Below are 17,719 nucleotides of genomic sequence, written 5' to 3'. Positions count from 1 at the left end.
CTACAAATATCACCTTAAAACACATTCAAACTCAAGGCCCAGGGGCCAAATCCGGGACGCCTTAACGTGTCCCTCTGTCCTCCAGTGAGACATGTAAATAAACGCTTCAAGATAACAGCTGAGTGCTTAAATATTATTTTATCAATCAAATAGAAACAGTTTTTATCTAAATGGTACCAAATTGTAACAATCAGTGCTTTTTTTTTGTGGAGATTCATGCAAAAATCAACAGATCGCTACACTTTTTCAAGCTAAAGTATAATTATGAGTTTATTGCAAATTTTATGCAAACATTTTCAAGGACATTGTGTTTAAATGACCAACTCCAACCTGCAGATGGCAGTATTTCTTACTTCTGCTGCCATATTGATCATCATTATGATGAGTAAAAAAAAGACACAATTGTCATCATAGATGAGCTCAAATATCAAAATAATTCTTGCAAATATTTTTTATATTTGACCCAGGTACCTCCGCCTTTCCTGATACCAAGTAAGACCGAGGCAGCCATACTGACTGCGACCAACATGACAAGTAAAAACGAATCACAATTACAGTTTAAATATCACTACATTTCTTGAGAATATTTTTAAATTATTACCACAATCACACATTGTTTTTGATTGTGAAAAAAAAATCACGAAAACAATCAAAAAATCTGTGGACTGATCAATGTAACAAGATATTCAATATTCCTCAAATGCAGACAGTTTACAAATTGGTTTTTGAAAACATTCATGATCTTTAAGTCACCAAAATGAAAATGAGTTGGACACGCCTGCCTTAAAGAAACAAAAATGCTGACTGTTAGGCTTACAGAAGTCGGAGTGTCGTCTCTGGCGGTGGTACGTCGAGGCGCTTCGCTGAGGCTTGTGACTGGAGGAGGAAGACTGAGCGCCAGAGGAGGAAGAGGAGGTGGAGTGTTTGCTCATCCCGTTGGTGATGGCGCTGGGCCGGACGCGAGCGAGACTCAGGCTGCTGGCCGACCGAGACTCGGTACCGTCCGTCTGAAAGGCAAAACGACAACATGAGCATGGATGATCTTCTTTCGCTACATTAGAGCAGGTCCAGGTCATGTAACCATAGAAACGCTGCCTTTAAAGGCGGTAAAGTCACATTTCTAGATACAGAAGATGAGCGATAGGGTCTCTCTTCTAATTCAAATGATTTCCAATCAAAATAATAATAAAATGAAGAATGTTGACATTTCTAAACCTTGTCTACACAATAATTAGAGATCAACTGCATTATAATGCACATTATTCACTGTATTTCTTATTTGGCCACCTGAGGAAGAGGTGTAAAAACATTGGCAGAAAAATTTTACACAAAAAATAATTTGATTTTGTTGAATTTATTAATTGCTATTAATTAATAAGTAATAAATTTGGAAACTAATAAATGTCTACATGAAATAAAAACAAAATAAGTATTAATAAATAATATTATTTTATGGCTTTTGTCAATATGCTTTATTTATTTATTTATTTCAAGATTTATTTATTATTTCATGGTGTATTTATGTATCTATTTCATTATTTCTTTTGTTAAACTTTGTGTTAAACTCCTCCCCCTCATTTGAGTATAAGAACATAAAATAAAAAAGCTTGAAATAAAAGTGTCACAAAATAAAATACCATAAGGAAATAAATAAAACTGATTAAAAAAATATAAGATCCTCATTAAAAGAAGAGTATTTTTTCTTTTTTTTTCATAGGGACATTTATTTATTTAATGGAGTATATATTAACTATTAACAATAGCAGTGTTTATTTAATTCTGAATTAAACTGAATCTGAATCTCACTATAGCTTTCTACATTATGCTTACTTATTTTTCTTGCTTTACCAGGGATGAAAATAATTGTTAATATAAAAATTCACTTGACAAACTACTCAAATTGTTAAAAAACAACATAAATGTTTGTGATTGACTTTACAGTACAGAATCTAGTAGCTAGTCAAACATATTTACAGTAGATAAAATGCACAGAATAAAACTTAAAACTATTTTTTAAAAAGTTAAATACAAAATCAATCGAGTTTCAAGCAGATTTAAATACCTTTTCCCTCCAAAACAAACAACATTTTTAAAGAAATGCCATCATGTCTATTATTAAACTAACACAATGCTGCAGAAGATGTGATCATGATGGCATAATTAATACATTTTACAGATTTTAATAGCCAAAGAAGACAAAAAAAAAAGAATAGAGAAACACTCCACCTCTGTCTTGCGTCCCAGCAGCAGGTACATGGCAGTGATCTCGTTGTATTTATATTTAACCAGAGACTCTCGAACCTCCTCTCTGTCGAATCCCATCCCTACAATCACATCTGCAAGAAATCAGAAACAGAAATGAATCTCTGAGGATGCAGTTCTTCGTTTAAAGCTGCAACCAAAGTCTCTCAGTCAGCAAAAAAAAAACTGAACGAAAGATGAAAATCAAAACTTCCTTCTTGGTCTCAGGTTCATTCCTCACCTTCTGTTTCAAAATTTCTCTAATTTCCTTGTTTCTCAGCTGTTTGCTAATCAAAAACATCTACTGAGATATATTTCTAAAAGGTTTAAGCATTAAAAGCAACCTGGCTGTGATGAAAGGTGATAAAATGTGCAAAAACCCATTTTATCACCTTGCGACACCAAGGCTAATAGAAGTAAAACTCACCGATGCGGCCGCTGTCGCTGAAGTCCTCCTCAGGCTCAACGTGGGGCTTCAGCTCGGCGCCTTCGTAACCAACATTTATCCACTTATCTTTCATTATTTGCTGATGGCCAGACAGAGAAAAAGGGTTTTACTAAAAAAGATTAAGCCCCTCCTTCTACGCCACTCCAATCAATTAAAATGCAACCATTTATCTGGTTTTTGTAGCAGAAAGCAGGTAATGTAGCCTCCCAGTACCGAACAGCAACTAAGGGAAATTTACTCCACTAAACATGTACAAGTAGTAGCAAACTTGTTCAGACACATTTTATTTTATAGTTCTTGGTTGCCCCGCCCCTTCATAAAATCTTTTATTGTCTCAAACTAAACATGTCTGAAGATTCTCAGTTTTCCAGGTTTTTATATTCAGGAAGGTTTAAAGGAAGCCATTTTGTTTTAAACTTCAATTTAGAAACTCTTCATTCATTTCCTATTGAACGACAGCAGAGATGCTGGGTTCATATGACTAACTTCAACCTGCAGATGGCAGTATTTCTTACTTCTGCTGCCTCAACCTTACTGGCTTACCTGAGGCAGTCATATTGACTGATCAACATAGTGAGTAAGAAAGAAAGTCACAACTACTGTTATACATAAGCTCAAATATAGTAAAACTTTTCAACTTTTGTTGCGGAAAACTTTCATTTTCCACTGCTGTTCGTTGTCCATAACGATCTGCTGAGAACTATCTACCCCTGGTCTGGAGAGAGGCTCTTTGGGCAAAATAAGTAGTTCAATTAATCTGCATTATGTAATTTTAACATGTTAACGTTTTTGTATTAATCGCATGCTCTGACGCGTTAATGTCGACAGCCGTAAATATTAAATAATGCTGCCCTTTGAGAACATTAATGATGTTGAAATGGCCCATAATAAAAATTAGTTACAGAAAGCTAAAGTATGTACACCCCTCTCTCTTCCTGCTGACTGGATCAATTTGCTACAAATTGATTGTGATGCTTCAGTTGTTGACTGTGTGTTTGTTCTATGACTTTGCATTTTTATGCTTTTATGATGTAAAGCACTTTGAACTGCCTTGTTGCTGTTCAAATAAACTCGATTAGTTGATCAAAGTTTCCTGTTTACCTCCAGGGAGCAGCGCTTGGCGGGGTTCAGGACCAGGAAGCGGCGCAGGATTCCCTCACAGTCTGTGGACATGTAGAAGGGAACGCGGTACTTCCCTCGTAAAACCCGCTCCCGCAGTTCCTGAGCATAAAAACGCAAACATATGAGACTCCATGAATTTAGATGTTTATCCTCTAGATTCAGATAAAGTTTGGGCGTACCTTTAGGTTCTGGCCGTCGAACGGCAGCGACCCGCTGACCAGCGTGTACAGGATAACACCCAGGCTCCAGATGTCCACCTCTGGGCCGTCGTACTTCTTCCCCTGGAAAAGCTCCGGCGCGGCGTACGGCGGCGAGCCGCAGAAGGTGTCCAGCTTGTTGCCTTCAGTGAACTCGTTGCTGAAGCCGAAGTCGGCGATTTTAATGTTGGAGTCGGCGTCGAGCAGCAGGTTCTCCGCCTGCAGGACACAACAGAGACGGAACGTCCCAATAGTCACTTTGTTAGCTTCAGCTAACTTAGAGAACATGTGTCAAACTGAAGGCCAGGGGGCCAAATCTGACCCATCATAACGCTTTACGTGGCCCTCTAGACTCTAGAGAGACACATAAATAAAGCCTTCAAGGAAACAGCTGCGTGCCTAAATATTATTCTATCAGTCAAATTAAAGCAGCTTTTATCTGTATAATGCCAGATTACATCAATCAGTCTCTCCAGTTTTTTACAATTCCACAATCTTGGAAATGAACACAAAATCAACAAATTGCTGATCTTTTTCAAACTAATGTATAGTTATGAGTTTAATGCAAATTTTCAATTTCCTGCAGGAATTATTTCTTACTTCTGCTGCCTCAGCCTTACTTGATGACACCAAGTTTCAAAATTTCTCTAATTTTGCACCAAGTAAGACACCAGCCTTACCTGGTGTCAAGTAAGGCTGAGGCAGTCATATTGACTATGACCAACGTAGCAAGTAAAAAAATATATATATATAAAAATCCCAATTACCGTCACACAAGCTAAAATATCATGAAAGACATTAAACTGACCTTCAAGTCTCTGTGAACAATATTCTTCTGGTGACAGTAGTGAACAGCAGAAACAATCTGAGGAGAAGCAGAGAAAACAAAAGGCTCATTTGGCACTAATAAATTAATAAAACGTAACTTCAAAACAATTAAAGTAAAACCAATAAGCTCCAGTTTTGGTTTTAGTTCAATATCACAGGATTGCTGCAGATTTTCCAGTTCAAAATATAATTTTCCTGGACTCTTCAGTTGATTTAAAAAAAATAAAAGTTTCCAAGAAAGAAAAAAAAGTCAAATATTTTAAAAATATATTTCTCTTTTAAATGTCTTCGTTGAGAGCAAAGTGGAGCCAAAGTAAAATTTCTTATTTGTTTGCAGAAACTTTGCTAATATAACTGATTCTGACTTAAAATATTCTCATAATTTTAATATAAAACATCAACAAATTTGGAGTTTAAAAATTTCCAAATCAAAAAAACTATAGTAATGGTTTATTATTTTGATAGGAAGTAGTAATGTTAGTATTACTAAGTCAAAAGTCCCGACTTAAATCTGATCAGAGCTAAAGATTAGGGTGATGGGAAGGAGGCCTTCCATCCTCAAAGACATGGAGCTGAATAAGGAACAAAGTCTGCAAAAATCAAAAACCTTTCCACACTGAATCTTCTGTTATCCAGACTTATAAATGGAGAAAACTGATATTTTTTTGTCTTTCTGCATCAGGAACATTGAAATGCAGAGTTTAGCTCCTCCGTTACCAGCCAGGAAACAGATGCAGACCATGGTTTGCTGTTTAACTGACCTGTCTGAATTTGGCTCTGGCCTCTTTCTCTTTCATTCTGCCATGAGCCACGAGGTAGTCGAACACTTCGCCTGCAGAAAAATTAAAAACAAAACATTCAAACTGTCATTGTGGAGAAAAAAGAAAGTGCACTCTCATTCAATTCTAGGGTTTGGCAAATTAAGACAAATGTAATCTGGTTTTTGCCAGGTGAATCTCTTGTTAAATATCTGCGACTTATTTAAAATATAAATTATTGTTTGCATTTAGCAAACAGAAATAATTGTAGTAATTTTGACTAACCTAAATCAAGAAACATTTGGTCTTATTTAACATCAGAAACACTGAGAAATATATATATTATCATCTTTAAATATGTAGTTTCAACTGTAGATATCGTCTTCCAAATTCAGGCTTTTAATCTATCAATCTATCTTTTAAGTATCAAGGATTTTGTACAGAAATCAAACAATTTCCAAAGCTTGCAAATGAAATTAAAGCATTTTCAAAGAACAACAAGGCTCCTAAACCAGGCCGGTGCAGCTTTAGCAGTTCACCAATCAGCAAAACAGAAGATAACAGAGAAAATATAACAGCAAGGCCATTATTCTATTCCCACAGGCGAGTTTTCTCTAATGAAAATTGAGTTTCCGGCTTCAATTAATTAGCAAATTGGACTTTAGAGCCGAGAAGTGATCAATCTAACGGGCAGAATTCAGTAGCTGGCGACTGCGGTGTTGGTGGAGCGTCCGCTCACCTCCGCTGGCGTACTCCATGACGAGGTAAAGAGTCTTCTCCGTCTCAATCACCTCGAAAAGCTGGACTGCAACACCAAGAGGACGAGAGGTTAAGACCACTGTCGCCATGGAAACGGAATCGGTTTTGGAAGAGAAACCCACCTATGTTGGGATGGTTCAGGGTTTTCATGATGCGTACCTCTCGAAACAGCTGAAAGGAAAACAAGAAACCATTAATAAACAACAAAACCTTAAATAACAAAAAGGTTACTGTGAAATGCTTATTTTATTATCAAATTGTAAAAGAAAACATCAGAAAGTCTAAACTAACTAATTTCTCTGCAGGTTTGGTTTCACTTTAATCAAACTGGATGCGTTTATTTGCTGCTTCCTGATCAATAAAACAACCCCGACACTGATTCATCCCCTCTTACTCTGCATACGCAGCCGTTTTCCTCAATAGTACGTACTCAAAGGTTGATGACATCATCAGGGGGCGTATCTTGCCCAAGGGCAGTTTGACCGGGAATCGAACTGGCAGACAACCAGTCAAAATCTAGCGCTGTAGTTTCCCCCTCTACTATCATATTTCACAATTTAGGAGTTTATTTTTTTATTTACTTGTAAAAAAATATTGTGATTTATAGTAAACACAACAAACAAGAATACGAAGCAGTGAAGAAGTGGTGGCAAAAGTACTCAAAAAATTTACTTTAGTAAAAGTACAAATGCACAGACAAAAATGTACTCTAGTAAAAGTAAAAGTACCACATTAACATTTTTACTTGAGTAAAAGTAAAAAAAGTACTGGCTTTTAAAAATACTTAAGTATTAAAAGTAAAAGTGCTTGCTGAATGCATTACCTAATCACCAATACAATATCATTAAGTTTACCTATCGTATTTAATTTTAATACATCAGAAATGTACCATTTTAATGAACAATGCCACAGATAAAGCATGTTTTTATTTACTCTCTGTAACATAGTTTAGACCTAGATATGTGATTCTATGCATCATAATTCCAGGGATGGAAACATCTCATCTCTTGTCCTAACATAGCATGAACTTCACTTCTTTTTTTTTGCCACTAAAGGCATTTATTTTGAAAGAAATCCAACAGAAAGGGGATGGAAAGAAGGTGGATGGAGGAGGACATGCAACCAAGGAGCCACGTAGAAGAGTTGTAGTCCAGACCACCTAATCTGAGACCAGCGCCCCGCGCTACATGAACATGTACCTATCAAAACTGCTTCTCAAATTGATCTGAAAGATCCACATTCCTATAAACCACCTACATATTAAATACTTAGAGCTGAAATAAATTTATCCAATATTATTAGCAATTCAAACTCTGCTTCATTCTGCTTTGCTTCCATCTCTGTGCCACAATCCGCGGAGGTCTCCTGCCATCCCTGAAACATAACGCCCTGGGCGGTTGCCCATATCGCCCATGTCAGAAACCACAACTGTCTGCACCACTGGACATGGCAATTAAGACAATGTAGTAACGGTAAACAACGCTCAACTATGAACACTGTCCAAGGCGCAAAGCAAGAAGTAGCCACGCAGAAGGACCGTGACTGTTCTCACCCTGCCTGCCACCATGACAGGTGACGAAAACAATCAAAGAGCAACAAGCATGCTCTGCGTTCTTACGTTCTCGTTTTGTTTATTCGCAAATTAAATAAATCTATATATATTGTCATTAAATAAAATAATAATAGCGACTGCAGGGTACGCAGAGCATCACAAGAATAAAGAACGGCTCTCAGTGAGGCTTCAGTCCTATAGGACTTAGTAAAGATCTGTCCAGAAGAACCGGATCGTTCGTGAATGTCACATCACTATATTGTAGACTTTGGCCACAACGTTGTCCCATATATGCGACACCTCAGTCAACACCTCAACACAATAATTCAGATCATGAGTGGCAACCATTTTTCATCGCAGATGCAACATGAGTCTCTGTACAGCTAGCTTTGCTAACATCACGTCCAGAGAGCTTACCTTTCTTTAAGCTTCCTTTCCAAGTGACACTAAACGTTGGACGAAGCTTTGCTGATTTTACAGGAAGGAAGGAAGGAAGGACAGATGAATGGATGGATGGATAAATGGATGAATAGCTGACTTAAAGGAGGTCAGGTGTTATTTTGGTTACAACAAAAGCCCAGAATGAGAGATGAAACTCTCCTCCTCCACACGTTTATTGCGTCGTCTCTCCATTCTCCGGCCGTTTTTCTTCTGAGAGCCTTTAGATTGATATGGGTCGCCGCTGTAAACACAGACCCACGTCCACAGGGAACGAGTGTAATTGAATTAAGTGCACGGTGCATCAGCTGCTCGTGAGCTTTAAGAAGAATCATCGACTGGGATCGCTCCGCTATCACCCCTCTTCCTCTCCACTCGTTTACCTCTGCTGCGTTTTCACTTCTTTATTCTCACATTCTCCGTCCATTAGGTGTGAAATCTAATCTGTGGGTCGCTGCTTAAAGACTCGGAGGAGATCTAGGGGTGAAATTAGGAACTGGGAATGGTTTCCGACGCAGAACTCGGAAGCTTAGCAAGCAGCCAGGAAACTGTTGACTCACTGGTATTGATCCAATCAATGCTCAGCTCATGCTGCTGCGAGAAAGTAATGTGGGGGGAAAAAGCTGCTTTCAAATGCCTCATTCAGGACTAGGACCATTTACTGTTTTTCCTTAAAATCAGTCCTCCTGTGCTTCTGCTGCTTCTTTTTAAATATCTGACCATATGGTTAGAAATTTGGGCTGAGAGACACTAGATTAGGGGATATGATCGGAAATAATTAATAAAAGCAATGGTTTTGACTTCCTCCTTCTCTCACTGTGTCCATTAAGTCTCCTTTTCAACTTCTCTGATTGCAATTCAGGTTTAATTTGAGCTTTTGAGATGCTAATCAGCTGCTGCCAGTTGTAAAAAATAATACATTGTTGCCATGGTTACCCATCACAACAGTCCAAAAGTATAAAAGTAAGAGCAAAAATCTGCCAAGCATCCAGAAAGAAAGGGAATAATTGTCCAAACGTGCAACGCCTCAACGTAAATTATGACCGAAAGTCTAGAAAAAGTTTTAAAAACCTCCAAAATGTGTGAACGGTGCATCAGACATTTTAAATTATTTTCTCGTCCATATAAATGAAGAGAAATAAACAACAAAACACAGATCATAATCATGCCGCTCGTGATCTGTGCCATCATGAGCGGCACAGGTCTAGAAATCCTGATACTGTTTATCTCTAGAAATAAACTTCCTCATTTATTATCATAATGTTCCCTCTACATGTTTTGATGGTGGAGCAGCGCCACTACAAAATAAAAGTGCCACACCTTCAGAATTACATCAAACAAATGCTAAAACAATGCAAGTCATATGAAATACATATACAGTACAGACCAAAAGTTTGGACACACCTTTTAATTCAATGAGTTTCCTTTATTTTCATGACTATTGACATTGTAGATTCACACTGAAGGCATCAAAACTATGAATAACACATGTGGAAATATGAACTAAACAAAAAAGTGTAAAACAACTGAAAATACCCCTTATATTCTAGTTTCTTCAAAGTAGCAACCTTTTGCTGTGATTACTGCTTTGCACACACTCTGCATTTTCTTGATGAGCTTCAAGAGGTAGTCACCTGAAATGGTTTTCACTTCATAGGTGTGTCCTGTCAGGTTAATAAGTGGGATTTCTTGCCTTATAAATAGTCATGAAAATAAAGAAAACCCATTGAATTAGAAGGTGTGTCCAAACTTTTGGTCTGTACTGTATATAGCCCACATTTGTGCACTTATACTAACCATAATCACAGTTTGAAATTAATAAAAATATCATGAAACATTAAAATCTTCTTTATTTTCCAAAAAAAACCAAAACATTTCTGACTCCTGCCTGTCTGGCTCGCTACTGTGCGCTGCGCTGCGCTGCGCTCAGGAGTGAAGTAAAACTACGACAGTTTGAAGTAGAGGAAGAGAAAGGGGAAAAGAAAGGAACCCAAGAAAGGTTCAGCTGAATGGATTTTTTAGTTGTTTACAACATGACTTAGCTAAATGTTCGGTAATTTTCTCGTTGAATTTAATTGCTGGGTGAATTTTAAGATGAGATGATATTTTCAGAAGAGGAAGAGACCTGAGGAAGATGCTGGGATAACCAATTTAAAATTGGTGAATCAATTTTTTCTGTTTTCAAATTCCTCACTTTGCTTTTTTCAATGGACCTGGAAAATAAATCAGTGACAATATACAGTATATCGCAATAGGCATAATCAATATCAATAGATGACACATCTATATGTTCAGTATATAGAAAATTCACTGAATATTAATGAAAGTGTCATCAACAAACTCACTCTTTGGTTACCTAGCAACCAAAGAGTGAGTTTGGTTACCTAGCAACCAAAGAGCAAGTGAGTAACAAGCAGTTTCAAGTTCCCCAAATTCGGTTACCTAGCAACAACTTGCTTAGTAACTTGCACAGCAGCAGTTTAAGGTTTTGTCGCTGTGTCTCGTAAAAATAAAAAAATCATCGATAAGACAGGAAAGCTCACACTAGTTGTTTGGCTGTATTTCATATATTTAAAACAACTAACTAATCAATAATCATTGATATCGACTGATAAGAAATGGTTATATCGTGGTAGGTTTGTATAAATTAGTATCAATTTAATCAAAAGATGTTATTAAAATTTGTCAGAATAACTGTAGAATATGAACATGTCCTTCTTGTCATTCATAGCTCTGCAGGAACTGGAGTCCTGAAGGTTAATCTGGTCTTATGCTGCCCGCATAATTAAAATCCTGATGCATCTTTTATACCTGAACAAGAGAGAAATACAAAGCAGAGGAGAAAAACCGAAGCCTCCTCCTGCTTTCCTGCTGTCTGTGCGCTACTTTGAAGATGAGCTTGTGGGAAAACCTTCCTCTTGTGCTTTGTCAGCAGTCGTGTGTCTTTATTGTCCAATTATTCCTTTTCAAACTGGAACAGGAACAACAAAGAGTCAAGCAAGAACAATATTGTTATGCCTAGACACTCACAAAGGAAAGATAAGCTGCACAATGGCATTACAAGTACATAAAAAGACACCGGAGAGGGTGTGTTGCTCTGTGTTTATTAGGCCTAACACTGACAAACGGAGCCCCTGGTTTCTGGTTCTGCTCTATATCTCGTCTTTCTTGGGTCCCTGCCGCTGTGCCCCAAACCTCCCCCCATCCCCTACACGACCGCCTCCTTTGTTCGCTCGTCTGGAATTTAGCTCCTGGCTGAAGGGGCCTGGGCAAGGGACAAAACACACTTCCACGGCATTAAATAGCGGCCTAAACTCTGCACACACACACACACTTCACTTGTGTGCACGAATGCAAAGATAAATGGCTGCCTGTAAAACTCTTCTGATCTCAGAGGAACACCAGGATTCTCACCAAGGTCTCCCAGATTATCCAGCAACATACAGAGTGGAAACACGATCCCTTTATAGCCACAAAGATTTAAGATAGAAGACAAAAACATGCAGGAAACCAAAAAACCAACAGTTGTTCCTTTTAATGCTTCTAATTACTGACTAAAGCTGAACCGATTAATCTGATTAATCATGATTAATCAATGATTAAACTAAACAACTATTTTATTAATCAATTAATAACTGACTGGAGTAAACAGGCTCTAGAACATGCAAAGTTGCAATCAGCATTAAGTGACAAAGGGAATTAATAATTTTTTTTCTTTTTACCACACTCATTAATTTATTATTATGGGTTTTTTTTACATAAAGTCCCAAGTCGGAACCTTTATATTATTGTTTCTGGTACGACCGTAAAGCTGATGCACAAGCGTTCTCCATTAATAACACTGATATATCAAAGCCGCTACTCTTTGCCCACTGGGTTAATTTCCACAAAAATCGTTTTGATTATTCACTATTGTTGTGTCCAAATTATGCTAATTGGCGTTAGCCTAAATTAGCATCTGAATGCTAACCATGCTGCAGCACCACAGACAGAAAACAAATCAAATTCCAGATTTGTGTTGATTGTTACGACTGTTAAAGTCATGTCAAAATTTATATAAAACAATGTGAAAAACCCAACAGTAATTTTGTATCATTAAGTTTTTATAGAAATTGGAAGCAGGAAGAAATTCATGAAAATATAGAATTTTCTCAAACTCAATTTTCTCCTTTGGACCACATGTTAAACGACTCCAATTCTAAAGAACCTTCAAGCCGAGAATGACGTTAATTTGGTAGTAAAAAATCTGCATTATTGTTTACTCAATGTAGCCTGTAATAACAACGAATGTGTCGCTCTGGGACATTTCCCAACACAGCATTTCAACATCACTGACAATGTGCAGCGTCAGTAGCACAGACACAGTCCGAGACCGCAGCTCGACAGTCCCTCGGCTCCCAAAGCCGCTTCACATTTTTGTGGAGTGAACTTTGGCGCTCTGAACAACAAAGCTTACAGCTGTGATTACAGTGGAGCTCCTGTGGCAACAAAATGTCTGGGAAGAAAGCAGGACATAAAACTACTGTAAAAACAGAGTTCATAAACAAAATGTAAAAAAGGAAAGGGAAGAGTGGAGCGGTGAAGGAAAGGAGTGGCTGAGTGACACTGACAAAATAAAAACAAGAGTGAAACTTCATACGTCTGGAAAACAAACACAAAACTGACACCGATATTGGCCAAATTTAGTCATTTTTTTAACGTATAAATATTGGTCCAATAAGTAAAACTAAGCTAATATTAGCAACCAATGATAATTCCCATCTTGCATCTTGCAGCATTCAGCTTCTACGCACCACAAATCTGGAACAAACTTCCAGAAAACTGCAAAACAATTGAAAAACTAAGTTAGTTTAAATCGAGGCTAAAAATCCACCTGTTTAGAATTTCTTTTGGACCTTAGTAAATGGATTAACCAACAGATTTGATGACTATTTATGATTCTGATGATGGCACTCATCATAATTTAATGTAATGTAACGTTAGCGTTAAATATCAGTTATCGACCACAACCGCAATATTATTTTTGAAAATCAGTGGTGGACCAGCTTTTAGTATCGACACAAAAATGATATTGATCAACAGGCCTGTCATAATAATAAACTTTGCTGGATGATAAATTGTCCCAGAATTTATTGCGATAAACGATAATATTGTTATTTTGAGACTATTAATGCAAAAACACATTCTCAGATGTCAATAAACATGAAATTCTAACGAACATTTAAAACTTTAACTTGAAAACATTTTAAATATATTAAATAAATAAATAAAACAACAGAAACAACCAACCAAGTAAAGAATAAAGTCTCTACAAACAAAATTATTTTTGGTAGAAAGAGAGAAAAGAGAAAAAAGAGAAACCAAGAAAAAGGAAATTATTGAGTTTGTTTTAATTTATCATGCAATTAAATGATTTATTGCTTATTGCAACAGGCCTATTCGTAAATATGGCAACAACAACAACAATCAGCACCGTTAAGCTCTTCTCAACCTGGAGAAAGCAACATTACCAGTAATATTTAAATCTGTGCAACTTAGGCAGCACTGAAATCCAAGATTATTGATGGAAAACTAAACTTCTTTAAATGTTTTCCCATTTACTAAGACCCTATAATCTTACTTTGTGAAAATAGGATTTATTCTGCAACTCAACGGCCCTGAAACGTGTGGCTGAGAAAACTCAGCGTTGGGAAATACACACCTAACTCATTAAGTCTCCACATTAAGTCAATTAGAAGTACATTTGAGTTAATATTTTACAGCTTTTCTAAGTTTTTATAGAAAATAGAAATATGTTCTCATGCAGCCATTCACAAATGGCAGAAATAAAAACATTTATTGCTCTAAAATAAACGGAACTGACGCTGATGCGTCTCATAAATAAACACAAATTAGTATCATTTTTCTTCCCTTAATGTGTGATATTATCACCATATGCTAGAGGTAGTATATGTCAATAAATGGCTGTTTGTGTAAAACGATGACAGTTCGGTAGAAACACAGAACGTAATTAAAAGCAGAGACAATTTTGTGCCGTCAGTTGAGTCACAGTCTCTCCTGAACGCTTTATTTACCAGATAAGAAGTTATCAATGGGTTGACTGTGATTCTTCCAGAGATGAATGTGTTTGTGCAGTAAAGGTGAAGGTAAAACAAACTTCGAGGCTAACATTTAGTCAGCAGGGCTGCTAAAGAACAAAGAGATGCTTATTTAGACTGTGAGAACTGTTCCTAAAACTCAACCAGGAACAAATGGCAAACATTTGAAAATAAACTAAAAATGTCCCGATTGGGACGATTTTGTTGACATTGATTCAAGTTACTTTAGATCTGGCACTCGCTGACACAGACTCCCAAAAGATGTAATAAATTGAAAGTCATGTATGAGCTTGAAAAATAACAGATATTTTGTCCCAACAGGAGTTTCTGCGGTTTAATATTTTTACTGGGTTAGTGACTCCAAAAAAAAGAACATCTAAAAATTAAAAAGCGATCATATTTCCCCTGCTCTAGCTTCCCCGTGAACTCCAGGCTGCTGGAGCTCAATCTCTTCTACTACTACTCTCCTATTTGAATTATTTGCTGTTATTTCAACTCTTAACTTTATGTTTTCTCTTAGTTTTTGTTTTCTCCATAAAAGCTACACCCTGCCTGGCAATGATCTAAAGGCTGCAACTAATTATTTTAGTAATCGATCAGTTATTCTGATGATTAATTGATTAATATTCTACAGATTTTTCATTTAACCGCTTAAGTTTACTTTAAAAAAACATTAATAATTCATTTAAAATAGCAAATGAACACATAATTCAATTACTTTTTGAAATAAAAACACATCATCACACCTGAAATGCAAAAACAGCATTCCTTTAGTGAACGCTTGATCATTTGTAGCAAAAGATACATCTGCAACTAAAATAATCCATCTAACATCAACATGTGAAAAGTTCAGACCTTAACATTAGTACAATATAGAACTGACCTAGTGATTATTTTTTGATTAACTGAATAATTGGATAGCAAAGGTGATTAATAAGAGCTTTTTAGTTTTACATGATTTAAACCAGGCGAAGCTAAAACCTCTTTTCATCTTAAATGCAAAATGTATATATTTTTTGTACAATTTCGTCTTAATTACTGCTCTGAATATTATGTTCCTATGTTCAAACTGCCTTTTTTGAGTCTGTATACAATAGTTGACAATTAATTGGTTATTTAAATAATCATCAAGTAATTTAGTAATCGATTAATCACAATGAATCCGATTAATCGTTTCAGCCCTTGTAGTAGAATTTGCAACAGCGAATGGCTAATTTTTCCGAAATTCCCAGCTACGGTGGCTAGTGAAGTTCAAAAACACGTATATTTCCTATAGAAAAGAGAAAACAATAAATCATTCAAATGGAAAGTAAAATGACTGAGTTTGCTTTAATTTATCATGCAGTTAACTGATTTATTGTTTATCGCGACACGTCTAGTTGGAAGTTACCAAGATTTCAAAGCATGAAGTTTACAATGGGGACATTAAACAAGACTACAAACAGCAACCATGTCTTCTACGTGACGCTTTGACTTTTTAAATAAATCTGTACAGGAAACCACAAAAGCTATAAAATAATATACAAACATGGGAGGGTGCATCTTGATTTTGTCTTATTAAGACCATTTTCAGCCAACAGACTCAGATTCAAACAAGTGCAAACCAAACGGACCAAGTTCAGACAGCGAAGGACTTAAGCTCATTAATCATGAATGCAGCACATGTAGTTAAAAGATTAGCCTAAATGTCAGTAGACAAGCATGCACAGACTCATTACGTCGAGCCTTTAGCCCCGTTCGTTTCAGCGGACTGAGAGAACAACTGATAGTGGCGTTACGCAGACACACTGAGCCGCTTCGTGGCCTTAATGTATGAATACACAACACTGAGAACACAAAACGTACAAATCCTTTACAGCACTTCAAAGAAGAGCCTTTAAACACTTGGGCAGCTGAAAAGAGGCGCTTTCATTGCAACAAACAAACACAGCTGCTTCAACGCCCAACAGATTCACTTTGAAATCCTGAAAAAATGTTTTCTAGTCCTTAACCGGCATCAGAAATCATTTTTAAAAGAGTCAGAAGTCAGATAATAAAAGTGTGGAAAAGTCAAATGGGAGTTTGGTGTCACATTTAAGACTAAGGTTTAGATTAATCTGGATCAGCGGCTAACTAGAGAAATGGTCTTAAGTATGGTCTTTTTAATAGTTGTATGTTTTTATTTTGCTGTAAATTTGCCCTTACTCTACCGTTTACTATTCCTACTTTCTGTTTTTATTGTTTTGATATACCTGCAACAATCAACTATTTTACTATTTGATTGTTTGAACGATTAATCGATTATTCAGATGATTAATCTGATAAAAAATTGGCACATTCTGCAGATTTTACATTTAACTGCTTACACCTTTTTAAAATAAAATATTATAAATTCATTGAAAGATGCAAATAATTCCTTTTTTTAATGAGAAAATAGACAATTTATTGCCTAAAATGCAATAACAAGGCATTCCTTTAGAGTACGCTTGATCATTTGTTGATTAATTTATTATTTTTTGGATTAATCGGTTAATAATTGGAGAGCAAAAGGTGCTAAATAGGATTTTTACATAATTTGAACCAGGTGGAGCTAAAAGTGCCAAATTAGGAGTTTTAAGTAAAACAGGTTTACAGGCAAGGAAGGTTTTTTCTTTTTTTTATCTCAAATGCAAAATGTATATTTGTACATATTTGGCTTAATTATTGCTCTAGGAGTGTTGTTCTTCAAAATTGCCTTCTTCTAAGTCTACTAAAGAAAAACAGCCAGTTAGTGATTAATCGATTTACTAAATTAGTTTAAATTTCAATAATTGATTAATCACAATTAATCAATTCAGCCCTAAATTTTTCACCTGAATTTCCCCATTGAGGGACAATAAACTTTATTTCTATTCTTCACTGTAATCCTATCAATTACTTTTTATATAATAGTCATGTTTATTCTGTTTCAAATAAAACAAAGCTACTAACTTTTTTAAAAAACATTTGATCTTTCTTCCAAAGTTTACGTACAAAACTACAGATTAGAAACAATCACTAGAAGTTTGTAAATGTCTGAATCCAACAAGTTTGTTGAGTTTAACACAAGGCTGCGCTGAAGCAGCATTTCCTGTTTAATTCCTGATTGGTAGCAGAAATTAAGCATTTATTTCCACTTATAAGCTAAACTGCAAGCTAATAACTGCAAGCTAATTTGTGATTTGGTGTAATTTCACATCAAATAACAAATTTTAAAAAAACTTCCCAGTGAACAGAGATGGATGAAATCAGGATTACAGAAAGGGAGAACAACTTTATAT

General features: G+C 36.1%; 1 protein-coding gene across 5 annotated transcripts in view; it reads right to left on the bottom strand.

Annotated features, from left to right (window-relative positions):
* Positions 1 to 17,719, bottom strand: part of LOC116707713 (MAP/microtubule affinity-regulating kinase 4-like) — a 58,034-nt gene that overhangs the window by 17,505 nt on the left and 22,810 nt on the right. For all 5 annotated transcript variants that reach the window (XM_032545186.1, XM_032545187.1, XM_032545189.1 and 2 more), the window contains exons 4-12: positions 6,476 to 6,524; positions 6,334 to 6,399; positions 5,598 to 5,668; positions 4,817 to 4,873; positions 3,991 to 4,227; positions 3,791 to 3,910; positions 2,669 to 2,768; positions 2,227 to 2,336; positions 818 to 1,007 (exon numbers count right to left, since the gene is read on the bottom strand). In XM_032545186.1, the coding sequence (XP_032401077.1) occupies positions 818 to 1,007; positions 2,227 to 2,336; positions 2,669 to 2,768; positions 3,791 to 3,910; positions 3,991 to 4,227; positions 4,817 to 4,873; positions 5,598 to 5,668; positions 6,334 to 6,399; positions 6,476 to 6,524 (1,000 nt within the window). The remainder of the gene's footprint in view (positions 1 to 817; positions 1,008 to 2,226; positions 2,337 to 2,668; positions 2,769 to 3,790; positions 3,911 to 3,990; positions 4,228 to 4,816; positions 4,874 to 5,597; positions 5,669 to 6,333; positions 6,400 to 6,475; positions 6,525 to 17,719) is intronic.

This window comes from Xiphophorus hellerii, chromosome 18 (assembly GCF_003331165.1).
Source record: "Xiphophorus hellerii strain 12219 chromosome 18, Xiphophorus_hellerii-4.1, whole genome shotgun sequence".
Lineage (NCBI taxonomy): Eukaryota > Metazoa > Chordata > Actinopteri > Cyprinodontiformes > Poeciliidae > Xiphophorus > Xiphophorus hellerii.
The sequence above is the reverse complement of the archived record's forward strand: the minus strand, read 5'-3'. Positions and strand labels throughout refer to the sequence as shown.